This window comes from Podarcis cretensis (genome assembly GCF_951804945.1).
Source record: "Podarcis cretensis genome assembly, chromosome: 3".
In the NCBI taxonomy this organism is placed as follows: Eukaryota; Metazoa; Chordata; class Lepidosauria; order Squamata; family Lacertidae; genus Podarcis; species Podarcis cretensis.
Genome location: NC_137172.1, coordinates 96263385 through 96290714, shown reverse-complemented (window position 1 = coordinate 96290714; position 27330 = coordinate 96263385). Strand labels below are relative to the sequence as shown.

At 41.5% G+C, this 27330-nt stretch overlaps 1 protein-coding gene across 2 annotated transcripts in view; it reads left to right on the top strand.

Moving 5' to 3' along the window:
• TAF1B (TATA-box binding protein associated factor, RNA polymerase I subunit B) overlaps positions 1-22651 on the top strand; it is a 39343-nt gene extending 16692 nt beyond the window's left edge. The window contains exons 9-15 of one of the 2 annotated variants that reach the window (XM_079969888.1): positions 11918-12065; positions 15289-15466; positions 17014-17060; positions 18301-18391; positions 18967-19037; positions 19757-19973; positions 21965-22651. In XM_079969888.1, the coding sequence (XP_079826014.1) occupies positions 11918-12065; positions 15289-15466; positions 17014-17060; positions 18301-18391; positions 18967-19037; positions 19757-19973; positions 21965-22148 (936 nt within the window). In that variant the 3' untranslated portion in view covers positions 22149-22651. The other variant, XM_079969889.1, reaches the window with a different exon arrangement.
• Positions 22652-27330: the final 4679 nt, after the last annotated feature.

The following is a 27330-nucleotide window of genomic DNA, read 5'->3' as shown; positions in this document are numbered from 1 at the left end:
TCAGATCACATGTCTGTGGCCACAGCATGAACCACAAAAATCATACATCCACTGTTTCGTTTAGAATATTTTTTTCTTGTGTTCCTCCTCTAAAAATTATGTGCGTGTTACGGTCGGGTGCGTGTTATAGAGCGAAAAATACGGTAAATTTCTTTTCTAGCAAGAGGTTTTGCCACTGCTGTTTTACATCCTGCACCATAGCTCTCCTTAGATACATCTATTGTTCTGCCATAGCTACTATGCCACTACTCCTACTTAGTTTGCTTAGTTGTGTTTTGGGGCACTGCCGTTCCGAGATTTGTCAGCACCACATTGCGTTGTTGTGAATAGTTGTGAACAGCAAGAATGTGTGTTTAAGATGTGCAGAGGTGCCTTTTTCACTCGGGAGATATACAGAGCAGGTGCAAACTTGCAAGAGTGAGTCACCATCGCAGAGAAGACTTGAAGTTGAACCCAAAAAGTTTGCCTGCTAGTTTTGTCAGCTAGCAAAATGGGGGTGCCATGTTGTCCTTAACCTCAGGCAGCAAATTGTCTCTAGCCAATCCCAGCTTCTCTTTCCACCAAGGCTTCTGATTCTGTGGCTTTACTGGGGCAAAAACATACAGTGGTGCCTCGCAAGACGAAAATAATCCGTTCCGCGAGTCTCTTCGTCTAGTGGTTTTTTCGTCTTGCGAAGCATCCCTATTAGCGGATTAGCGCTATTAGCGGCTTAGCGACTATTAGCGGCTAAGCGGCTATTAGCGGCTTAGAAAAGGGGGGGGAAAGGGAAAAGACTCGCAAGACGTTTTCGTCTTGCGAAGCAAGCCCATAGGGAAATTCGTCTTGCGAAGCGCCTCGAAAAACGGAAAACCCTTTCGTCTAGCGGGTTTTTCGTCTTGTGAGGCATTCGTCTTGTGGGGCACCACTGTATTTTATGATGGCAGGCAGCGTTGCTCAGCCTGTGTGCAGGAATTGGGACACCCCACCCATTCCACCTGGGGGGAAAGTCCTTTGTTTATTGGGAGATGTTCCTTTCTGTTCTCCCAACATAACTTGGCCTAGTAAAAATGATTGCTGTACTTATTTTTGTAATTTACATTTGGATTCTAAATTCTGATGGGCGCTTATCTATAAATTCTGCAGCTCTCTGTATGTTCATTGTTTCAAGCTACTGTATCTGCAAGTAAGTTCAAGCTAGCTAAATGTTTAGTTCAGTTTTGTGACAATTGCTTGTAGTTAGTGAGATTTGTATACAGTTATTTTAATATACTGGAGGCAGCCCATATCCCCTGTGGTGCCCATGAAAGGTCTCAGTAAATATGCCCGCAAAAATCCACAATGTATAAGAGGCTGCTTGCTCTTCCTGGTCAGCTCACATCTGCAGTGACTTGGTCGCTCCTACATTGAGCACACCTCCTTAAACATGTCCACATTTCACTGGATACCAGGACTGGATGTCCATCCATTCCAAGTGGAGGAGAGGTACAGCCAGCTTTTTCTCTGTGCACAAGTGTGGTGGTTGTTAGTATAAGGGCCTTTTCCCTGTTGATGGGAGAGAACACCTACATCATTTTCTCCTGTTCCTTTTTTGTCTCTTCTGGAAGTGCTGACTATTTCATATTACGCCTTCCCACCCCCACAGCAGCTGTTTCACGACTGGCACATATAGCACATCCTCAAAATGCTATACTGTATATGCCCACTAGCCCCAAAGGGTTGACCGCCCCTACCTTACTATATAGATTGTTGGGCATATTCTAATCCATTCTAAATGTTTGCATACAAGTAATAAATCTTACCATTTTCATAGGATAATAGCTCTTTCCTTGTTTGGTCCACTGCCATAGAATTTCCATGAATATTTTTCTTCTGTATTAGAATCTTGTAAATACTGTGAGCATAAAGTTTTTAAAATTATTATTATTATTATTATTATTATTATTATTATTATTTATTATTATTTAATCATTTTTCAGATGTTTCCTATACTTCATGTTGCATATCCATCTTAAAGTTCCTGGTGAAACTGTGTCTTGAAAAAGATTCCCTTCATCTGTGTTTACGCCTTGAGGTGCTGGAGCTGTAGGCTAGAAACTGTGCAGTGAAAGATTAAAAGCATTTGATACTGCTTCCTTAAATGTTCTCCAGGTGTTGTTTGGGAAATGGAGAAGTTGGGACAGCATGGTAATTAGTAGTCATCTCCTCAGTGTGCCTCACCCTTTCATTTCGGATTACAAATTCTTCCTTGGTGGCATTCAGCACCGGCCACCTCACCGAATAAAAGCTTCCTATGATGCTATTGGAAGGAGCTAGAAGATCTGAAGACAGCCATTTAATACCAGAGTGAAAAGACTTAGGGTAGAGTCATTCACAAAGCACAAAACTGTGTTTTGCTCTAGTGCTGTGGGTTAGTTAACTGTGTTAGTTCCAAAATTCACTGGGTTCATAAATGTGTGTGTGGCTGTACACTCTCCTTTCCGACTACTACAACCAGTTGCCTGAGGCTTCAGGAGGAAGAAAAGACTTCACTATTGCCCATGGACCTCATTTCTCTGCTACTCCTGGTTCTAGAGAGAAGTTCAGGAGATCCTTCCTCTTTGCCTCTCTCTCCTGAACTTATAGGCAGTCCTCAAAACTATATTCCTTTCCTGTAGTACCCTGCTTCCAGTCCACATTGACATAACTAGGTCCTTGTTCACAAGGAAGTAAGGCTTTGTTTCCAAGCAGGTTCTTGTTTCACTCTTGGCCATGGAGAGCATTTTGGACCACAGCACCAGTATCCGGGTTGTCTACTGGAAAGACACTTGCCACCTGTCCTTTACATGGATTGCCTCTGATTCCTGCCTGCATTGGACTCAATGACACAACCTGATTTCATGCCAGTTATTCCTTGTAATTGGGCAGAGATGCTTTAGTGAGCCAAGTGAGTAAAGGTGGTGGTTATGGACAGGCAAACAGGATGTTCTATGTCAGGTAGGGGTGTGTGTGTTCAAATCATGGTTTATTTTTCTCAAATATGCTGCATCTGGCTTTCATTTTACCAGAAGGATAATGAAGCTTTGAAGAACATATATAGACTGGAAAGAGAAGCTGCTGAATTGCAACTTATTACCAAACTTAAAACCATGGAGAGACCTGGTCTGAACAAAGACATTGGATTCTTATCTCATTATACATGACAAAGCCATTTTTCACCTTCTCACCCCTCGCTTTTTCCTGTAAGACCTATTGCAGTCGTTAAGAGTCGTCAACAGGCTCATCACAGCTATCTGCCAATCACCCAATCCCACCACCCTTCTGAGTAATACCCCTCCCCACCTTCTCACTATATAGAAGGGTCCGGTGACTTCTGTTTCAGTGTATCTGAAGAAGTGCGCATGCACACGAAAGCTCATACCAAGAACTAACTTAGTTGGTCTTTAAGGTGCTACTGGAAGGAATTTTTTTATTTTGTTTTGACTATGGCAGACGCAGGTGGCGCTGTGGGTTAAAGCCTCAGCACCTAGGACTTGCCGATCGAAAGGTCGGCGGTTCGAATCCCTGCGGCGGGGTGCGCTCCCGCTGCTCGGTCCCAGCGCCTGCCAACCTAGCAGCTCGAAAGCACCTCCGGGTGCAAGTAGATAAATAGGGACCGCTTACCAGCGGGAAGGTAAACGGCGTTTCCGTGTGCGGCTCTGGCTCTGGCTCTGGCCAGAGCAGCGATGTCACGCTGGCCACGTGACCCGGAAGTGTCTCCGGACAGCGCTGGCCCCTGGCCTCTTAAGTGAGATGGGCGCACAACCCCAGAGTCTGTCAAGACTGGCCTGTACGGGCAGGGGTACCTTTACCTTTACCTTTTATGGCAGACCAACACGGCTACCTATCTGTAACTGAAGCTTTGAAGGATGGATATATATAATTTTGATATATGTCCTATTTTACCTGTCGTGCCTATTTGAGACTTACAAGATGAAGCATTTGAGTTCTCAATAAACCCCTCCTTCTTTCGTGCCCAAAATAGCAGCTTCCTCGTCTTTCAGGTTAGGATTTGGGGACCTGAACCTCTTCTATTCAATCTCTTTCTTTCTTTTTGGAGTTAATGAAATTAACAGGTGCCACACATAAGTAGCATTTTATTTTCTCTCTTGAAACAGCTTCAGAAATGACAATAAGCAAGGGTGAGGCTCTTTAAAAAGAGCTGAGGAGGAAGTTCATCTCTGACATTTATTGTAATCAGGTGTATCACGGGAATCTGCTGTTGTGTAACAGAAACTCTGGCTTGTCCTTACCTGCTGAAGTATTGCTTAACAGAGAAGGAAGATAGGCTTATTGAAATGTTGGTCAAATTCAAACTAATTTTGCTTTCTGCCATTATCTTTTAATATTTGTGAGTGAGAGAGAAGCTGAATTAGTGTGTCAACGGGTGTGGCTTTATATGATTCCCCATATATACAGGGTGAGTCCTTTAGAAGAGGCCCCGTGGATGCAGAGTACACATGTTCCACGGGGCCTCCTTTAAAAGACTCACCCTGTATATGCCAGTTTAATTAATTAATTGTGTTATTCAAGCAGATCTGCCTCACAGGACTATCCAGCAAACGCTCTTTTCTGCCGTGAAGTGTAATCCGTGATGAATAACCCTATGGGATGCGGGTGGCGCTGTGGGTTAAACCACAGAGCCTAGGACTTGCCGATCAGAAGGTCGGCGGTTTGAATCCCCGTGACGGGGTGAGCTCCCGTTCCTTGGTCCCTGCTACTGCCAACCTAGCAGTTCGAAAGCACGTCAAAGTGCAAGTAGATAAATAGGTACTGCTCTGGCGGGAAGGTAAACGGTGTTTCCGTGCGCTGCTCTGGTTCACCAGAAGCGGCTTAGTCATGCTGGCCACATGACCCGGACGCTGTACGCCCGCTCCCTCGGCCAATAAAGCGAGATGAGCGCCACAGCCCTAGAGTCGGCCACGACTGGACCTAATGGTCAAGGGTCCCTTTACCTTTACCTTTACCTTTACCTTATCCTCTAGCAGCAGAACAGAATTCATATATGATTGTGTGAATGATTTAAACTCGTTTTCTATGTAGATCTCCTTGCTCATGGCCTGAGATGTACGAGTTGATCTGTGGAGACTGTGGTTGGGGTGTGCATGTGTAAGTGTGCACACCATGAGAGAGAAAGATAAGCCATTCTTACAGTGTGTGAATTGGACTGGTGATTCCATATTCATGCAACATGCTGATCAAGTTGCATCAGCTACTTCAAGATACATTGAAGGTGGATAGGGCAAGGGGAGGGCATAGTCTCAGCGAAATATACGTTGCACAAGTACCCCAATCTAATTTCAAATTTTCTAACTTCTCCCCTCGTCAAATCTGGGCTTACCACCTATACGGCTGGTGTTTCTTTTCCCACGAGAGCTTAATTTCATTGGTATTGCCAGACATGGCTGTTTCTAGCTCGGAGGGAATCTGCTGCCAGTATCTTATCTCCATAGCTGGGTGTTGCATCTCCTTCACGAATTGTTTATTCCTTAGAGCAAGCCAGGATATTAGGCAGCTCTCTAAGTTAAGCTGTAGGCGGTTCACCCACATATTAGTTCTTTCCTGCCATTTGTTGGCCCTTTAGTAATCCCAAGGCACACCCTCCGTTCGTTACATCACCAGGAGCATGTGCTTCACAGATGTTAGAAGATATGTGTCCACCCTTTGCATCACTGCTCTCTCTATTTTCTAAACATTCCTTACCTCCTCTGTATTCCCCCCACTGTTTTTGAGAAACTTGAAAATTCAGTTAGTGGGAAAACTGTTAAAAATTAAATTCGTGTTTGCAGTAATGCTAAAAAGGAAAGACACTCCAGTGTCAATAAGCATATTATATTATTGTATTCATATTGGTATGCTACTGTTAGCTACTTTACATTTTCTTTTGGGAGGAAAAGGTACAGAAAAGGAAATGAAAATGAGTCCTAAAATCTGTCTGAGCCTGCGCTTATTGTGGTGAATATATTTTTATTCTTATGCTATCATCTTTTTTCTCCATGAACATTTCATTGTTCATAATATTATTTCTATAAATGCATATACTGCCTTTTAGGGATAAAACCCTTTCTTATAAGGTAGTGTAGGGTAATATTCAAGATGTCTTTAAAGACAGCCTCATAGACTGCATTACAGCAGTCAAACCTTCGAAAGTGCATGGGTAATTCTTTTTTTTAAAAAATCAATCTAATCACACACCCCTCCAGTTTTTAAAACCAGCAAATAATCCCTGTATACTAAATTCAGTTGGAAATGCATGATCATTTCACACACCCCACTCGAGTTTAAGGTTGTATGGTACAGCTATTGTTGCTCTGGGAGCGCATTCTCATTTCTCTTGACCTACTGCAATTGTTGGTCAATCAGGTGTCTGAAGCACTACGAAAATCTGCCAGACCTGTTTGACTAGAGTCAATAGCAGGACATGGAAAAATGTATACATACCATTGAACGTATTACAGTTCTTTTCAGAGATATGAAGGTGCTGTGATAAGACCATTATTGCCCACACTTTTTCTTGTCCTGCTTCTTTGGGGGACAAAACACACCAACGAGTAATGGAATTATCAGATAGAAAATCCAAACTTCTGCCCTGTGTTATATACACTTGTTTCCATTACTCTGCACCAAAAGCTGTGTCTTCATGATAGACAGATTGACCATTGTTATCCATTTAGCTGTAGCAGCAGTAGTTTCTTCTAGTCTTCTTTTCTTTCTTTTTTTAATTTTAAGTTTATTGTGTTGCTACAGCTGTATGTGGTCTGGACACCATTTTCTTTCCCACAATGCTCTGGATGCAGCACTAGTTCCAAACCATTGTTGCAAAGGGTGGAAATGGCAGACACCACAAAAATACAATAGCCTCCATTGGTAGCTGCTATACTCTCCCTCCGTCTGCACCCAGTTCCCCAGTAGGAGCTAGGCCAATGAGAAACAAGCTGTGGTGGTGGTGGTGATACTGCTTGTGGCAACAGCACAATAAAGTTGTTGTTGTTGTTGTTGTTGTTGTTGTTTAAAGCCCTAAAAAAAGCTACTACCAATGGTGAAAATAAATTACCTCCACCCTGAGCCTCGTGATTGCAAATTTGACCTCTTTCCCTTGCTTCTCAAATTAACTAAATGGTTCCCACTTTCTTAATCTAAACGGGGTTGTGAAGTTGGGGGGCCACTTGGGTTTACTTCTGATGTAGCAATTTTAATCCTTACAATCCTATCTGTTAAAGAAAATTTCCAACAGATGTATGAATTAGGCGAAGGATGTAAACACTAGCAGGCTGAAGGAAAATACAAAACAATTAAGGGGGAATAATGAAGAAGGAATCTTAATCTGATTTGTATTTTAGAAATGTCAGTGTAGAAAACAGTGAGTCACTAGGTCATTGTTATTTCACGTACCAGTTTGGCTGTAAGTTTTGCATTTGGCAGTCAATGGCAATATTGTCATTACCCTTACATAATTGGCAACTGGTTGCACTGGTGTTGTTGCATCATAAATTTCTGTATCTACAATATTCCAGTATTGTGTGATACTCTTAATTGCATATGCGACATGTTTACTTTTACAAGTGATTTTTGCGGGTGTTTTGTGAAAGAAAGTTGACTGGGTATTGAAATTCACCAGGTAACTCCCACCGAGCTAGAGCTCTGAAATGTACCCTAAAAATTGCTTTAAAATTTCTGGAAGTGTCATATTCCTTAAAAAAGGCTCTCTGGGTGATTTAGCTCCATAATACTGAATTTGATGCAGATGTAGCTCAAAGTTATTAGAAAAGCCTGAAAATTTGTCACTTTTTTTTTTTTACTGCTAACCTTAAAAAAATAATAATTGAGGCCTGAAATTTAACTCATAAGAGAGGCTGCTGGCATTCCACTAACAGGGATTCCCGCTGCTTTTTTACATACTTGAATTAAGCTTTATTTATTGTGTGTGTGTGTGTGTGTAATACTTGCAGTAGCACATCCTTTTTCCTATCTTGAGGTACTTGTTGTGGGGAGAATTGTAGGAGCAACACACTTTCCAAGCAGTACAGTGCAGGGAGGTTAAACAACAACAGCCCTCCCCACCTTGTGCTGGGCTGTCAATGCAAATGGGAGTTGGAGGACATCAACATCTGGAGGACATCATACTGCCTACCCCTGTTCTATATTGGTGTTCACTAATAGATGTACAGTGAAAATCTCAGTAGTATAGATTTGCCAGAGGAGGCATTGGAGTGGCTTTGGGTGGAGTAAGTTTGCTACTCCCCTGTTTCGGAACGTTCCAGTTCTGTTCTAAATTATAGGCTAAATACATACTTAGGTTGCCTTTTGTATGGGAAAAAATATTCCTTTATAAGGGAAACAGTACAGTAGTACTTGTATTTGCGGGAGTATTTCTCCCCCCCCCCCCATGACACTGTCCAAATAGTAGAATTGTAATCCAACACTTAGAATTGTTTCTCATCACCAGATAATTAAAATTAAGCCCTGGGCTGTGACACATTTAACATAACGATCTGTTTCGTTTTAAATAAACATTTTTGAAAACAAGACTAATAGCTCTTTCTTCAAAGTAGTTAAAATGTTTATATGGATGTTTGAGGAAATAATTCGGATAGAAGAATCATTCCCAGTGCTGTAATTCCCTCATGTTCATCTAGATTAAAGGTAAAAGGACCCCTGACCATTAGGTCCAGTCGTGGCCGACTCTGGGGTTGCGGCTCCCATCTCACTTTATTGGCCGAGGGAGCCGGCGTACAGCTTCTGGGTCATGTGGCCAGCATGACTAAGCCACTTCTGGCAAACCAGAGCAGCGCATGGAAACGCTGTTTACCTTCCCGCCGGAGTGGTACCTCTTTATCTACTTGCACTTTGATGTGCTTTCGAACTGCTAGATGGGCAGGAGCAGGGATGGAACAACGGGAGCTCACCCCGTCGCAGGGATTCGAACCGCTGACCTTCTGATCGGCAAGTCCTAGGCTCTGTGGTTTAGCCCACAGGGTCTTATAAAATAGTATGCCATGGTGGGATGAAAAGGTTTGGTGGAAGGGGAGGGCTGATGACAAGTCAGATGAGAAGGGGAAATGCCCTTCTGAGAAGGTGTGACAGTCAGCCAAATAAATTTGCCGCGCCACATAGCATGCAAATGCAGGAGGCGTGGTATTGCTTGAATATCCATGGGGGATTTCTTGGGCTGGGTTCAGCTTTGCTGATGGACCCCCAAATATTGGGTTACTTGTGCAGCTGGATTGCTCCTGGAGGTAGAAGAGAGGCTGGCAAAATGCAGAGTTAGACTATTAGTTCTGATGACACATTTCTTGGTCCTAATAATGCAGTGCTCTTTCAGCTTATGTCCTTAGAGGGGGCGGGGGGGGGCGGGACGACTTTGACAGCTTATTCGATTGAGAGAGCTAGTTTAGGGTTGCCATAAACCAGGACACCCTGGATTTTCTTTAGGAGAACCCCAAAGTTGTTGAGCTATTTATTTATTTATTTGCAGTGGTACCTCGGGTTACAAATACTTTGGGTTACAGACTCTGCTAACCTGGAAGTAGTACCTCGGGTTAAGAACTTTACCTCAGGATGAGAACAGAAATCGTGCGGTGGCGGCAGCAGGAGGCCCCATTAGCTAAAGTGGTACCTCAGGTTAAGAACCGTTTCAGGTTAAAAATGCACCTCCGGAACAAATTAAGTTCGTAACCAGAGGTACCACTGTATTTACAAAAACATAACTTTTCAAATTGACTTGCCTCAGATCCAAGACAAAGCACCGCCCTTTGAAAATTTCCCCCAGATGTCAATTCAGCCTTTGAAATCCCGGTAATGTCCGGTAAAATCCTAAAATAATTGGGTGCTCAGTTATATTTGCATCCTGAACAGGGCATATTTTTGACAGTTAATTTTTCTTTATTAAATATTTATAACATTATTCCTATACTTCTTATGTGTTGGACATCAAGGGAAGCATATTCCTTCAAACTTGTAGCTCTCATTATTAAAATGCTGCTTTGACTACCTATCCCGAAATGTCTGAAGACCGACGTAAACTCTGATGTGCAACAGTCCTGTAAAGCATGTATTTCTTGTTTTTCAGGAAAAGTGCTTCAGGCAAAAAAAAAAAAAAGCAAACTTGTTGCTCTGAAAGATTGCAAGCATAATACAGCTTGTAGACATTTTACATGCATGAGTAAACTTTTTGCTGGAGTTGTGTATGCCTTGTGCTATTTGTGGACTCCAGGGGAACCTAAGAATGTTTTTATTGTTTGTTTGTTTGTTTAATTGGCATTATCATAAATGAAACTTTTGAATGGATGTCTTGTTTTCAGAATGCTAAATGCGTGGAAAGAAAGGAGAATATTTTTTGCTACGCCATTAATAAGCACTTTTCTCTGTAAAACCCATGACATCTCTCCCCTCCTTCTTGTGCTTTCTTCTGTAATACACATATTCACAGAATTTCCATCATGACAGAGCTGTGTTAAGATTATCCCATCGAGACTGAAACATGTATGTGCTACTTATAGGCACCTGTTTGTAAGTGCAAACTTGATGGTTTATGTGATCTTTTTGGACACAGGCAGACTTCCACAAAAGTTCTCACCAGAGGCAAGCATCCTTGACTCTGTCGAGAAGAACATAGGTAAAGGTAAAGGGACCCCTGACCATTAGGTCCAGTCGCAGACAACTCTGGAGTTGTGGTGCTCATCTCGCTTTATTGGCCAAGGGAGCTGGTGTACAGCTTCCAGGTCATGTGGCCAACATGACTAATCTGCTTCTGTCGAACCAGAGCAGCGCACGGAAACGCCGTTTACCTTCCCGCCAGAGTGGTACCTATTTATCTACTTGCACTTTGACGTGCTTTTCGAACTGCTAGGTGGGCAGGAGCAGGGACCGAGCAACAGGAGCTCACCCCGTCGCGGGGATTCGAACCACCGAAGAACATAGTAGCACACAAAAGACCCCCTTCTCCCTCAAGGCCACAGCAGATTGAAGGGACAAAAGACTGCCTCTTCCTCCAAACCTTCCGGCATGTGTCAGAGAAAATTGGGGAGAAGAGGAGGTTGGTGGTAACAAATAATAACTGGCTAGCAATCCAAGCCAATATTTGTGGGCACCCAGGCAATACATTCCACCCCCCACCCCCCAAGCAATGAGAGCCTATATGTTTGGGAGCAGAACTCTGCTTGTGGTTGTTAGGATCAAACTCAAAATTTCTGAAGTGTTTGTTTGTTTTAGATTCTAATAGTATTTTTCATGTTTTAAGTTCAGCAAACTGTTCTACACTTGCAGATTCTCTTTCCTTTTTTGTGGTTTACTGTGGGGTGAAACCCCTTTTCTCTCTCTTATTGAACTGAGGCCAAAATCAAACAAACCAGGTTTACATTTCTATCTTAACGATGCTACCCTGAAGCTATCAGAAAATAAGTTTGATTGAAATGAAATATTACTCATCCATTTATATTAGAAAAATGGTTATTGCCTTCTCTATTCATAAAGTAATATGAATCAGTGCATTAAAAACCTAAAGGCACACTTTGAAATAAGTTTTCTAAAGCTTTCTAGAAGTTTTAGGATCGTGTAGGTTTGCCTTAACTTGCTTTTCAGCTAACTGTGGTATGGATGCCTTATCCTTTGGCTTATGTTGTAAATAGGACCTTGTGCCCAAAATATTCTTCAAAGCAGTTAAAAGCAGCAATGCTGTGTATTTACAGGGCTAAAGAGGTTCTAGCTTAACTGATAATAGATCTCTTTTTGGTTTTTCCTGTTGTTGTATTTATGTTTTCATTAGGTGTTTCTCAAAACAGCGAAGAAATTTCCAGGCTAAAAGAACAACTCAACATAATGCTTGGTGCTTTGTGGAGTCACCCAAGAAGCAGCTCAGATTTCTATAGAGGGCAGATGTGCTTTCGGTCAAATGATGACACTTATTTTCGATTTTGTTTTCCAGTCTTGGCCTGCGTATGAAGATGTTCACGAAAAGACACAGGCCCTTGCTGTATACCTGAAGCTACCTTGTTTTCCAGATATAGCAGAGGGCAGCTTCCTTCATCCAAACATTCTGTGCATGAAGTATTTGATGGAAGCCAACTTACCTGGTAAGGGCATGTGGGGGAGGGATGTGTTTTGTAACACCCAATTTAATGTTCACCCTATTTTTCCCAACGAACAAAAATTATACATTATCAAGTCCTTTTAAATAGCCTTTACTGTGCTAATGTCGAAAGCACATTCCGATCTTAATAATAATAATAATAATAATAATAATAATAATAATAATAATTATTATTATTATCTGGGTTTCTCTCCATATGGCAAATTCAGAGTTTTTCATGGACTTCAAGTTGGTAGTGGCATGGGGACTCCTAGGGCTTTATATTTGAAACTCATGACTGATGCTCTAAGATCTGTCAAACCAAAACAATGGCTCAAAATTTATGAGTGAGCCAGTGTGGGACAGCAGCTTGAGCACTGAACTCGCAACTGAGAAATACAGGTTCAGATCCCCGCTCAGTGAAGAAGCACAGAACAGGGTTTCCCAAACTTGGGTCTCCAGCTGCTTTTGGTTTACAACTCCCATCATCCCTAGCTAGCAGAACCAGTGGTCAGGGATGATCAAAATTGTAGTCCAAAAAAACAACTCAGGACGCAAGTTTGGGAAACCCTGGCATAATAGATAACTTGGGAAAGTGACTATCTATTCGCCGAGCCTACCTCACCTGGTTGTTGTGAGCTCAGTAGACAGAATGTATGCCTCATGGGTGTTGAGTTAAGCTTTCAATTAACCTCTTCCCTGGTACTGTACTAAAATAATTAAAACAGTCACACTCTAAACCTTTTTGGTATATGAAATCCTGTTTCTGAATCCACTGGATATGAAAATAAAACTTGACTAAATATAAGGACGGATCATGTCTGCAAACATGTTACTTTCTTCACTGTCTCTTCTATGTACCTTCATATAGACACACATTCATCTTCTCTTTATTACAAGAAGGAGTTCAAATACTTAATCACTAGGGCAGCAGCAGCAGAATTAAAGGAAAGTACTAAATGTTTTCCAGACACATCTGCTCAAGTTTTAATAACACAGTTGTGATCCTCTTTACTGCTGAGTCATGTTAACAGAACAATTAAAGTCACTTATAGCTGACCATTTGATTCTACCCAATCACTCCTTGGAGAAAATGAGATTCATGGAAGCAAAATAAGGTGTTCCTCAGTATTGTTGGGTTCCTAATAGTACACACCTATGTAGGTTCGCTAAGAAATAAGTCTCATTATGTTCAACATGACTTCCTCTCAGGTAAAATTGTGTATAGGATTGTACATTTCATGTCTTCCCTTTAGATTTCATTACTTTCCCTTTTACTATGTATTTTTAATGAAACAGGATTTTTTAGGTGCTTAAGTGAACAGGACTATTGTTCTTAAATCACTTTGAGATATATCGTAAAGTTTCCACTACAATATATGTAATGTTTCCTGTTGAAACATTTTATTTTTGGAAGCTGTGGTTTGAATCAGAGTTGGATCATTGTCAACTTTTAGTATCTGTACCAGACTTTCTCAACTTTGGGTCTGTAGATGTTGTTAGTCTACAATTCCAATCATTCCTAGCTAGCATGGCCAGTGGTCAGAGATTTTAGTTCAAGAACATCTGGGAAAGACTGGTTTGGATACCAAAAGTTGACAGTGCTCTTAGAATTCCAGATGTAATATTCAGTATTAATTTATTCTTAGACTCTGCATGCTGCTGCAGTAATCATATTCATACTTGCATAACCAGCTGCTTACAGGTGAGAAAACAGCCTAGAAATATGAATATAAATAAACTAGAATAGGAAACAGGCTGTGGCATGACCCTTCTCTTCTCCAGTGGAAATTCCTCGCTCATTTCAGCATTAATTAGGGCACAGTGCTGTTTGTCCCATTGCCGGTATTAATCATGGTTAGCTTTTAGCCAAGGATTGAACTGTTTTGTTAGTATTAGCTTTGGTTATACTGTGATTGATGCTGATGAAGGAGGGAGGGAAATGACACAGCAGGGAGGGGGTGGGAGCCCTGAGCTTACTCAGCCTTAAAACCATGTTTAAGAGAATTGGGACTGCTATGTTATAATGCCAGTCCTGCGTGTACCTTTTGAAAATTGCAAAGCACAAATGGATCTGATGGAGGAAGGTTATCCAATCAAAGTTAAACCCTGTTAAGTTCCATTGTCCTTAATGCAGCACAGATTAAAGCAGAAACTTAATGCTCCAACTGAAATTAATAACACTTTGCGTCCTAAATTTGGGTTGGATCACGTCTTCACGCACAGCAAAAATAAGGTTTAAGTAGTACTGCTACCACAGATCGATAGGTTGCCTTGTATTTTAACATTTCTTCTTTTAAGAAAAGGTGCATTTGTACTTCTTTTTATGCCACTTTAACTGTAGCTACAATCTTTACATTGCTGTACAGGTGTCTTCGAAGACACAAGGAACACAATTTCTTACTTTTCCAGTTTAGCAAGGATGTCATGAATCAGCTACCTCATCGGATTCCAGAGGGGTTGTCAGTATACTCTGAAATACCGCCAGCATTCACCTGCCTAAAATGTTGATTCCCTTCCATAAGCAGAAACAGTTCGTATACCTCACTGGTGACCCCGTTTGAAAGTAAAGCTTTCCCCCGCAAACACAATTGTGCACATGTACACTTAAATGACTAAAACATGCTCAACCAATCTACTAGGAATAGAGCAACACTCACATGTCTGTTATGAACAAACAAATATAAATAAGAAAATGTACGATAATAAAAGTTAGGAAATATGATTATGACTGTGATATGGTTTTATGAAATAATGATATTGGAAACTGCTATATATAATTACTAAGAAATTCAGATGGAAGAGATTTGAGGAAGTCAAATAATATGTTTATGAAGATGGCTCTTAACTAATTAATTAAGTGTTAGTGTAGTGATGATTTGTTGTATTTTACGTTCTATATATATTTTTCTTTTTCTTTTTTCTGTTTCGTTCTTTTTCCTTTATTATTGTCAACTTTTTCTTTTGTTATGTCTATGTATGGAAAATAATAAATATTATTATGAATATTATGAACAAACAATTTTTTTGTACCTTTAAATACCTTCCAGCAATGGCAAGACCTGGTGAAGCAGTATTGCGAGCCAAATGGGGAGGCCTGGCTAGCCTTATTATATTAGGTCTGGTTCCCCACCATTGGACTGGATAAACCTCCAAGGTTCATTCCAACTCTAGTTCTTTGTGTTGGACTTCCATAGCATTTGAAGTTTATCCTCTTCTTAATTCAGATGATATGCACAAGTGGACGTGCAGAGTGGTAAAAAAAACTGGCGTTGGTGAAATGGACTTCCTGACACTCCATCCTGAGAATAAATCAGCTCAGAATGTGAAATACGATATTCTTGCCATAGCTGTGGTGGTGGTGGTGCTGAAAATGCTGTTCTTGCTGGATGACCATTATGAATGGTAAGTGTGCGCTGCCGTTATAACAAACGCAAACTTACCGACTTATTGCAGTCCAGGGCCACAAAAATCCTAGACTGCTATTATTACCACTAAGGACTAGGTCAGTGGTTCTCAAAGGGTGTGGTGCGGCAGGAGAGGATGGCAAGCATGGCCGGAAGATTCGAGGACAAATAAATGCTTAAACATTTCAGTGCAGTATAGTATCAAAACATTTTTTTTTTAATTTGCAGAATATGGCTTGATATCTTTTCAAAATGAGAGTATCAAGTGGTACTGAGGACAGTCCTAGGTTGTGATCCAGAATCACTGTTTGAACAGAGTGCTGGAGAATAGCATTGGCTGTGCTTCTGCTGTTCTCCAACTCTGACCAATATGAAAGATCAGAAAAGAGAAAGGCTTCTTTGCGTTGATGAGGAGATGAGAGTTCATTTGTCTCAAATTAGACCTAATATAAATGACATTACCTGGCAAAAGCAAGCTCACACCTCTCATTGAGTTTGTATACATAAGGTGCATACGTAAGAGGCTTGTTTATAATTATCTTTTGGGAATGATTCATGTTCTTACGTAGCTGCATTGTTTTATACTTTCTGGCTGTCCTGTGATCTTATTATAAAGCAGTTGTGTTCTGTGGTGTGAATTAAGCACTGTTAGGAGTTGTTTCTTTTTGTTTTCCAATGTATTTCTTATCAATGAAGAAAATGGTGTGAGATGAGTAAACTTTAATTATGGAAGTGTGGCCCAAAGAAAAAAAAGTTTGAGAATCATTGGAATAAACAAATGGAACACTGAATAAGAGAAATATAACATATTGCTTCCTTAATATTCAATTTGTGTATATTCACATAGGATCTAGAATCGGTTTTGCCATTTCCCTCTTGGTCAGGCAGAATAACTCTGCAGCACAGCTCTGAAAGGGTCTGGTCTTATTTGACATAGTGGTGGTTCAAATGTTACTTATCCCAGTCCAATTTGCTTTAAGCTGTTTTTGATGTCGTATTTTAAATTTTTGGAACCCTATGGCTAAGGAAGGGTAGTAAATCATCCTCATCCTTGTAATGTGGAGGCAGAAAAGGGTGTGTTTCAAGCAGTGAGGGTTGTAACACTTGTGTTGATCACATGAGTGTCCATGTCAGTGTTGAAACCCGTCCCCCCCACCAGATGACTGTGGATTCTTATATGAAGATGTTCCATGTAAGTAAAGCCCAATGCAAATGGATGGTGTCATGACCCTGGGGTCCGACTTCCCCTCTGGGGGATGAGGCCAAGGATTTGGAGAAATAATTGGAGGGTAAGGGTCTGTATCCTGCAGAGCTAGCCACTATGGTCCCCAGTTATCCAAGAACTCCAACATAGGAGGAGGCCATTCACATGGGATGAGCAAGGTTTGACCCAGCCCTTACAATTTAAAATTTTTAATCTAAGAGATAAGGCCTTTGGATTCATTAGAGTGGCTCAGATTTTAAATACGCTTGAGTAGTTTGAAAAAATGAGGACCATGTTTTCAATTAAAAAAACCCCTCTGAATCTGTTGGATATATTTTCAGGTTACTAGCAGACTATGCCGAAGAGAGAAACAAAAGGAAAGAAGAAGGTACCAAATACTTTTGAAGAAGCTTAGTATAAGTTTTGCATTGCATATTTTAAGATGCTAGCGTACATGCAAGACAGTTGTGGAAGCTCGTTCAGTAGAGTATGTGAATTGAAAAGGAAGTGTAAGTCATATGAATGTATGAAAGAGCTACATGTGAAAAAGGAGCATTTTACATTTGCATGTGGCTTCCAAGCAATATCTGAATGACTGTAGTCTCTTAATTTTTAGATGCAGAGGTTGCATAGCAAATGATAGAAACTGACAAAGGCTCAGTTTCCAGAAACTCCAGTGCAGATGTAAGATAGCTCATCCTTCAGTTGCTCTAAAGAGATCAGGGACCGGCTGCAGGATCACATGCTTCCTCTCCTCTGTTCCTCTCTGTCCTCATGCCCGTTGCCCTCATGTTTCCCAGCTGGCTTTAGCCTTCTTTAAACCTAGCTAGTTTTCTGTTAACTTGTGTAGATCATTGCTGTATTCCCAACTATGTAGTAACGATGTGGTCAGCAGTAGATCTAGTACCTCGAATAAGTCTCGCAAGATGGTGTAGGGCAGATCATCTGCTTTGAATCCCTCCTCCCTTAGAGAACATCCAAAGACGAATTGGGCTCACAGATATCTGTTCATACCAATATGCCCTTAAAGCTGGATATCCTAGAATGCTGAAAAACGAATGCAGTACTTTTAATCGCAGCTTAACAAGAGTCAGTATAGTGTGGTGTCAGTGTTAGAAACAGAGATATGAAAGCGAAGAGCTAAATGGCACCTTAAACCTAGGCTATGGGTGCAGCAACCTACTGTCCAGGCACACTTTTTTATAACAAGAATACAAAGCTGAAAGTGAATCAACTGTGTTCATTTTTCACACCATCTAGTCCTTCCCCTGCCCACCTCTCCTAATATTCTTAAGAGGGTCTCTTCTTCAGTCTTCGGAGAGTAACTGGAAGTGGGGAGGCAGAAAAAGGTCCTCCTTTCCTTCCACTCTGCAGTTTTAATCTGAAATCTTAGGCGCAGTACTGCACCCAGAGCTCAGGAACCATTTGCGCTAATGAAATTCCCTGCCTCAAAATGCGCCTAGAACAATGGAAGTTTCAAACCTTGCGTGGTGTATGTGGGATTTGATGTGGAGCTTTCTTGGTCTTCTCTTATCCTGCACAGAAATAACGAGGCCACGCTGATTTTAAATTCATTGAAAGAAGGATGGAATAAAAGTTAAAACTTAATTCATTCATTTTCACTATAGGCTGTCCAGCGTTTGATATTTGGAAATGGTACCTAGTTGTAAAGAATGCTCTGGATGTGGAGCAGAAGAAATTTAACGAAGGAAGAATCAGGTGTGGTGTTCATAGACTGACAGTCTCTGATTTGGGTTGGAGAAATTAAAGGGGTATGATAGCAATGGGCAGTAGCTGAAGATATGAATTAAAATGGGTAGACCCATCTGTAATGTCTTAGGAAATCTCTCTTTGTAAATGTTTTTGGTGGGTTTTTCTTTTTTACTTCTGATACCATTGCTGACATTTATTTATTTATTTTACGTAAAAGGAATGGGAGGAATATTTTGAGGAATGTATGGGGAAGGTTTCTGTAGAAAGTAGCCTTGGTGGAGGGATGATTAAGCTCTGGTGGAAGGGGTTTTAGCAGCACACTCCTATTTCCCCTAAGTAGCTGCAGTGGTATTAATGGAAGATATTTCAATTTTGGGATTTTGGGGATGAATGGTGAAACCAAACAGGTGATTGTATTCAACTGTTCCATAACAGGTTTAGATTATAGTTAAGGATATGGTTGTTGTGACGATAATCCACTGTGTGTTGTCTTCTTTTTCCTCCACCCCCAAATATTTCTTTTTTCTTTTTCTTTTCTTTTCTTCTTTTTCTTTCCTTTTTTTTTCTTTTTGCATCTTCAGACATTTATGGAGATGTGAGAAGCCACTATTGTTTTTTGTCCACGAAACATATGCTTTCCTCAAGAAAAGACGTAAGTGATTTGCTCTTCCTTTCCTAAAACATGACTCTTCCCCCCCCCCCCCCGCCCAAGGTTGAATTTAGTTCTTAAGAACCTGGACACATTTGAGGCATAAGGAGAAAGGGATTGGGATTGCCAGTCTGATAAGGAAGTAGGAACAGAACCACTGTCTGCCATAAGCCTTACACGGCTCAAATATGTAACATTGAGCCATTCTCCCAGAAAGCATTTTGGAATATTCTTGAGGCCTTCCTGACTCTGCTTCCTGCGCTGTAAATAGATTGACAGGTACACTCTGGGAAAAGAGAAGAACCTGACAAAGACAATGCTAGAGTTAGAGTAGTCCTGAAAGAAAGAAAGAAAGAAAGAAAGAAAGAAAGAAAGAAAGAAAGAAAGAAAGGAAGGAAGGCAGGCAGGCAGGCAGGCCACACTCCTCTTTTTCTGTATGTGAGTTCTTCCCATGTGATGTGTACAGCTGTTGGAGATTATTTAAATTTTCCATTAAAGTGCCTGTCACGAGACACCCAAATTCTTCAAGAAGATGCTAAGTTCTGATATATTTTTTTTACTATCACCAGAATTACTAAGGTTTTCGGAGAATAACTTATATTCAGCATTTGGGTGTGCCTTGTGAAGTTTGCTTCCTTTACAGAAGTCTTCCAGCCTTTATTTCTTTCTGAAACAACCTTTAAAATGTTTTGTGGCTCATTGTTACATTTCGCTTTGTACAGAAATGGTAGTGGACCTTCAAAGGCAGTTCCGAACACTGTCTGGTTCTGTGGAACCTACTGAGAAGCAGAGCCCCTCAAGTTTCCAGCTAAATTGGACTGAGGAAATAGATTGTTTCCACGGGCACAGCCTGGTTGGGATTTTGCAACCAAAAGGCGACACATTAACAACTCTGAACAGAAAGTATTGGTTGTGTACGACTGCACTGTGCAAACGGAAGTAAGTGTTTGACATCCCTGTAGAAAATGTGTGCTAAATGTGTTAGCGTTTGTAGAAGAAGAATTGTAGAATGTGTTGACTTGAATATAATAATACTAATACTAATAATTTATTATTTATACCCCGCCCATCTGTTACATTTTGCTGCGTTTCAGGTATCCTACATTTTTGCCTTTTTTAAAAATTATTCATCACCAGTTTGGAAGAAAGATACAGTATTATGAACAAGAACATGTGGTAGAGGACATTAAAGTTTGCTTAAGTATATTAATCACAACATCCTTTAATGATAGATTTCTTGTCGAACAATATATGTTATTCTGCCAGCAGACAGTGTGAGGTGGAAGACATGAGAGAGAGAGACCTAAAAGATTTGCATACATACTACTTTATTGCTGGAAGGAGAACAGAATTCATGCATTCAAGTAATGATTCTAGCTGCTGAAAAATTTAATATGCTGCTTTTTGCCACTTCTGTAGTGTTAGCGCTTTGAGGCTGTCCTGTGTCAAACCTTTATTGTAAATCAGATTAAAATGGGATCCTGAGTAGCCTTTCCTATGGTCAGTACTAGTATCAATCTTGATTGTGGCTACGTCAGATAAAGAGATTGGTTCAGGGTACAATATAGAGTAAGCACTTACAAAAAAACATTACTGGGTAGTAGACCTAACCACATGAAAAGGCAGTCAGTAGCCTGTGTCTATGTGATAAACCCAGATTACCTAGATCCCTTCTTTCTTCCATTTCTAAGTGGCCCAGGTGTTGGTCACCTCTGTAGTACTCATTTAAAACTACCAACCAGTAAAGCTTTTAACCATCTTCCATGGTTAAGAGATCAGAAGTAGATTTTAGAATTGTGAACCTCATTTTTGGAAGAAGAACCAAGACGTCTTTTTTGCTTAAAAAGGTCAATTATATATATTTCTCATATCCTCTTGTAATTTTCCACATAAGTTAGAACCAAGAGAGACACATTTGGACTCTGGAAACGTTTGTCAAGAGAAACTTCCTTCTCCTAATTGACAGAAGCACGTTTTCCTTACTTAGTTCTTAGCACTGGTTTTAGTCTGGTACTGCTCTTAAACTGATGCCCAGTATATTCCAGGGGCTAGAAAGCTGGAGATAGGTGTTTGTTTCATCTTTTGTATCCTGCCGTTCTATCAGCAAGAATCAAAGTTACTTCCAATGGAATAAGACAGCGTAAAATATCATCTAGGAAAGACTTGTGCAACTGAGCTTCCTTTCTCCTCTCTTCTTCCCTGTAGCCCATCATGCACCCTCAAAGTCTGCCCCCAGATGCTTGGGTGGCCCTATGAAGCAGATTTTGGGGTCATGTGGGGAGAGAAGAGGAAGGATAAGTCCTCCTGTGCAATCAGATCGCTGCTGCGTTGGATACAGCCCCATACTTCTAATTTAGGCACACAAACAGTAGCACTGTGGCTTCTTAAAACCCAAACAGCTTGGAGTCTGCTATGCACACACACAGCTGTTTACGTGAAGCAATTTACTACATAAATCTGGGTGCTCATGATGGTTGGAAGAGCGAAACCAGCAAATTTGCACAAGAGTTATTGAGTTATTGAGTGTAGCAAACTCCTTGCCGTTTATATTTTGAGCACCTCCCACACCACACATTCCACTGCTTTGTGTGAACAGGGCTTTAGAATGGGCTTCTTTAAAAAGTAAGAATCGGGTTCAAGGTCTTCCGCATTCGTGAATTCTTTGTATGGCCGTGCCTAAGTTTCTGTCTCTTTGAGAGTGAGTCGCCTATCTTTAAAGCAGGGATCATGCGGCTCAACAGGGTTGTTCACAAAGCAAGCAGAGCAAACACTTACAAAACACTTTGCAGATTACAAGTGCTGTCTATAAATGCTTAGCTGTAGTGGTACAAGAAGAGCTTGAATAATGATAGGATGTGTACCCGTTTTTCTGGATGTTGTAATTTGGAATAAATTTGTGGGCTGTTTTCTATTTTTTCCCCCTTTTCTAGGGCGTGTGGTCATTTGGCATACTTTAAAGAGTCAAATTTTCCTCATTCCTACCAGTTTGTTTTAAATCTGTTCTCCTTCATCCTGCGGGTGAAGCCCTCTCTCATCCATGAAGAAGTCTGCGCGATTGAACATAAACTCTTCTATACAGAACTTCGTAAAAAATCCATACTCTCCAAAGTTTGAAAAGGTGGGAAGCTTTAAAAACCAAAGACTTATCTCGAGAGAGTGAAGACCTTCAGTAAGTGCAATAACCTATACGGAAAATTCATACTCATTAAGTGAGATTTACTGACATCATCACATTAAGACAGATGCAGCTGCTATGCAATTTGTTCATACTTCAGATGTCACGTTCCTAGTCCAGCTACCACAGTTTGTTGGAGCAGAAACAAATGCCGCGTTGGGCTGCTTCATACAAAAATACTTTAAATCAGTTTCTCGTTTGCATCCAGACTGGGAAGCTTTTATTGCAAACCACATTTATTAGATTGAGAATGCGATGTCTGAATTGGACCTTACAGTTTGTTGCAGGGTGGGTGATAATGTGATCCACTAAACTAAACACTGTTTTCCCCCAGTGATATTGTAAAATTTTCAGGTGTTTTTATACATTTTGAACTTCTTGTTCGCTATTGTAACAACAAAAACATATTGACGTATTTTGAAATAAACCTCTTTTTTTCAAACGAAGTTTCCATTTAGCATTCCTAATGCTGTGATCCTACAATCTGATGGTACCTTACTGGTTTATCAGTGGTGTTGGCTGCTCCATGAGGCAGAGAGCCATCTGCTTCAGGTGGCAAGTTCTGTGTTGCTTAACATTGTATTCCCTCCACACCCCAGTTTAGAATAGGAGGGGAATCCACTTTGATAATTTTTTTTAGCCTCAGGTGCTAAAATGTATTGATTGGGCTTGCCCCTTTGTGGAATTCCTTTAGTTCTTTGGAGACTTGTAATGGCATAGGAATGTAGCCTAATAGTAGTGAATAAAACAAATTATTGCGTAAATCTCCAGTCCTGTTACAGTGAGCATTTTACCTTTAATCCAGCCCAATCTTAAGGCCAGCTAAGTGTAGTTACAGCTTTGAAAGCCTATGTTCTTTGCCTGTCTGCATCAGCAGTGTGTTGTCTCTAATGCTTCAAAGAAGTAAGATTCAGTGCACCAATCCTGTTGACATTTTGACTTCATTGGATGGTTAAAACAGAACGCTTTGGATTGTTTTGTGTTTTTTTGTCTTTTTCACAATAAAAAACGTGATAGACTTGAATGAATGAATAATACAAGTAAATGAGTTTTTGTGTAGCGATACTACCTCTGCATTGATTAGGAACCTACTACTAATCTAAGCCACAATTCACCCCTTGGATCTCTTCCCCCTTGCTGTTGCTTGACCTCCATAATACGTGTTAAGATTGACAGTTGGCAATCAGGTTCCACTTTCCGGAATGTTTTAAGTTGTGCAGAGAGAAGAAAAGCTGTTGGCGCACTGCAGCAGCTAAACTGGACACCTTCATCTGCCCCACCTGCAATAAAATATGTCTCTTCCATATCAGTCTCTACAGCCACAGCAGGCGCTGTAAGTCTCTAATAGTTTGACTTTACCCCGGAAGACGCACTTTTCCAGTGTCTCCAGAGAAAGACGGATGCCAACACTCCTCTAAATGCCTAGCACATTTAGGTGCTGTACCTTTAAAGGTGCTATACCTTTAAAACAGCATTACGCCTAGATGGATCAGTCAGCACTTAGTCACTGTAATCATAGCTAACAGGCTTGTGAAGCATGGTAGCACCTGATCTTTACTGAAATGAAGCTGTGCTGAGCCTGGGACACAAATGCTTTGAGTCCACTCACCATTATGCCGAGGTGCAATTGCATTTCTCAAGCAGACAAATGGGGTTGGATAGCCCAAGGGTAGGGCGTGTGTCTCTAAAACAACAGCTTTAACTACCTCGTCTGCTTGTATTTAAGTTGCAGCTCCTCTTCTCTTCAGCAAAAATAAATAAATCAGCATTTTATCTGTAGTCCTTTTTTTAAAAAGAAGGGATGTTTTTTCTTTTATTATGCTCCTTAGCCTAAGGACTTCTCAGCTCTACAAAAAATACTAGATCTTCTTTTGAAAGGGATGATTTTCTCCTTTATTATTCTCCCAAGCCCAAGGATTTCTAAGCTCTACAGAAAATACTGGATCACCTTTTGTTGCATCTGAGTATCACACAGAGCTAAATAACCAGTGATATGTGATCGCATTAGTAGGAATAGACAAACAGAGAACAATTTTGGTTGCCTTAATATTTAGTTTTGGGGTATTTCTGATTCTATTTTATTCTTGATTTGCACTGCTGTGGTACATATCTAAAGCATCAATGATAATACTAATAACTATTTGTCAGGGACACTATTGTTTTCTACCAAATGTAACATGGATGCTCAACACAACCACCTTTCCATTGCAGTTATAATGCTGTGAGTGGCGTGCCACCACTTAAAAGAATCCACCAAAAAGGGTTAAGCATTCATAAAGGTAAAGGGACCCCTGACCATTAGGTCCAGTTGTTACCGACTCTGGGGTTGCAGCGCTCATCTCGCTTTACTGGCTGAGGAGCCGGCGTGCAGCTTCCAGGTCATGTGGCCAGCATGACTAAGCCGCTTCTGGTGAACCAGAGCAGCGCACGGAAACGCCATTTACCTTCCCACCAGAGCGGTACCTATTTATCTACTTGCACTTTGATGTGCTTTCGAACTGCTAGGTTGGCAGGAGCAGGGACTGAGCAACGGGAGCTCACCCTGTCGCAGGGATTCGAACCGCCAACCTGATTGGCAAGCCCAAGAGGTTCAGTGGTTTAACCCACAGCGCCACCTGCGTAGCATTCATACAGCACCACAAAAAGAAATGCTGCCATAAAACCTTGACAGACAAAAACAAGAGCACAGATAAAAACCTAAAAAGCAGGAAGTCAGTCTACTAAAACAACCCAACAGGGCAACCTGCAGCAATAAATCCACCATTAAAAACAACATGCAGTATCCATCTAACTTTTTGCATCGATGTAAGGATTTCTGCTTGTGCAACAGAACTCTCTCCATCCCCATCTCCTGCAGCTGGCACTCTAAATCTGTTCTGGGAGTTCCCCCAACCCCCTGAAGAAAATTCTGGGAGGGCTTGAGAAGGAGAGGCAGGAGTTCTGTTGCAGAAACAGGAATCCTTGCGCTGATGGCACAAGTTAAGGTAAAGGTAGACTCTGGGGTTGTGCGCCCATCTCACTCAAGAGGCCAGGGGCCAGCGCTGTCCGGAGACACTTCCGGGTCACGTGGCCAGCGTGACATCGCTGCTCTGGCGAGCCAGAGCCGCACACGGAAACGCCGTTTACCTTCCCGCTGGTAAGCGGTCCCTATTTATCTACTTGCACCCGGGGGTGCTTTCGAACTGCTAGGTTGGCAGGCGCTGGGACCGAGCAGCGGGAGCGCACCCCGCCGCAGGGATTCGAACCGCCAACCTTTCGATCGGCAAGCCCTAGGCGCTGAGGCTTTAACCCACAGCGCCACCTGCGTCCCTGATGGCACAAGTTAGCCCAGTGCAAATAATCATTCAAATGATTGGCTAATCAGTTTAAACAGCTGTAAAAAGCCTGTCTGCATAAAAGGGTTTTTCAAGAGGCATCAGAAAGTCAAAAGCGAGGGTGCTTGATGAATCTGCTGGAAGAGTGTTCCACGACATGGGACCAATAAACCTAAAGACCATTCAGACCTTTGTTAACATGGGCATCAACTAACAGCACTCTTCTGGGTGATCTCAGCATACATATCATTGCAGTTTAGTACATGCATTTAGTACAAAGGACAACGGGTTGTAGATTCTTGCAACTGTAGTTCTGGCTTAAAACCAAAAATAATAGTGAATAGTGCTGACAGGTCATCAGGAGTTAACTCCGCCACCAACAATTTGCCATTGGATCAAGCTGAAGCCCTTTCAGCATCCAGTTCTCACAGTGGCCCATGAGATGCGCCCACAAGTACAGCAGAGCTCTCCCTACCCATGATTCCTTGCAACCTGTCACAGCCCACTGCCTCCAACACCAGAGGTAAAGCATAGCCATAGATAGCCTCACCCTAGCCTTGGTGATCATCACTGCCTCTTATGGGAATTCCATAGTTTAACTTTGTGCTTCGTGAATACAGTAAGTGCTTTCTTTTGTCCTGAATCGGTCAACATTCTTTGGGTGGTCTTGAGTTCTGATAGTGTAGGAGGAGAACAACTTTCTTCACACCTTATCGCCTCTTACTTACCTTTTCTCTAAATTAAAAAGGCCCATATGTTGTAGTCTTCCTTCCCAGGGGAGTTGCTCCATCTTTCAATCACTTTGGTTGCACTTTCCCTGGCTAGGTATGGTACTCTTATTCTAAGTGAAGCCCCACTGGGCCGTGAGTGCAAATTGAGTCTGCCAGGCCACCCAGTTTGCTCCATGTGAGCATCTTTGGCCAGCTGGGCCTCCCTGTCGCTCACCTGATGCCATTAGGTGAGTGAACAGATTAATATGACATCAGATGCAGAACAGGAACTGAGGAATAAACAGGAACTAAAAGTTTTGCCTAAGTTGTTCTTATCCCAGGAGTCTTTGCCCAACCATTAGCTGACTTGCTGTTACTCTAGAGCAGGAATAGGGAACCTGTGGGTGTCTGGATGTTGTCAGACTCCAACATCCATCAGCCAACAGTTAGGGTTTATGGGAGTTGTAGGGTATGCTCACATTACCACTTGCTCCAACCTCTGCTAGTTTTTGAAGCCTCATTCACACGACGTTAGCCACAACCTGTATTAATCCTATAGTTTGACAAATTCTGCTGTTATAATGCTTCCATCCTCCCAAGCCAGTTTCAGTCCAACTAAGAAACTTAAGCATGTTCACTTCATGCTTATGAATGGTATGTACATTCAAGACAGCCAGTGCACGTGTGCAAATGACAGCATCATGAATAGGAGCTGCAGGGAAAGGGAGGTCATGTAGATCATGTGACCTCCTCTATGATGTGTGCAACACCATGTAAATGTGGCTTAAAGCACGGGGGTTGTGGGGAGGGGGGAGAACCACCTTGCTGCGTATTAAGCCACAAACCTGAACATACCCATAGTCCAGCAATATCTGAAAGGCCACACATTCCCCACTCTTGTCCTAGAAATAAAGGTGCGGCAGGCAAAGGGGCCTATGCAAAGAGGAATAAAATAATCAGTGGGCTGAGAAAACAGCAATTTGAAGAAAAGGAGGGGTGGGATAGGAAAGAATGACTGCGGTATGTTGGTCCAGAGGAGTGAGTGGAAACTTTGAAAAAGGAGAAGGCTAGAGGGAGGAAGCTGAATTAAGAAAAGA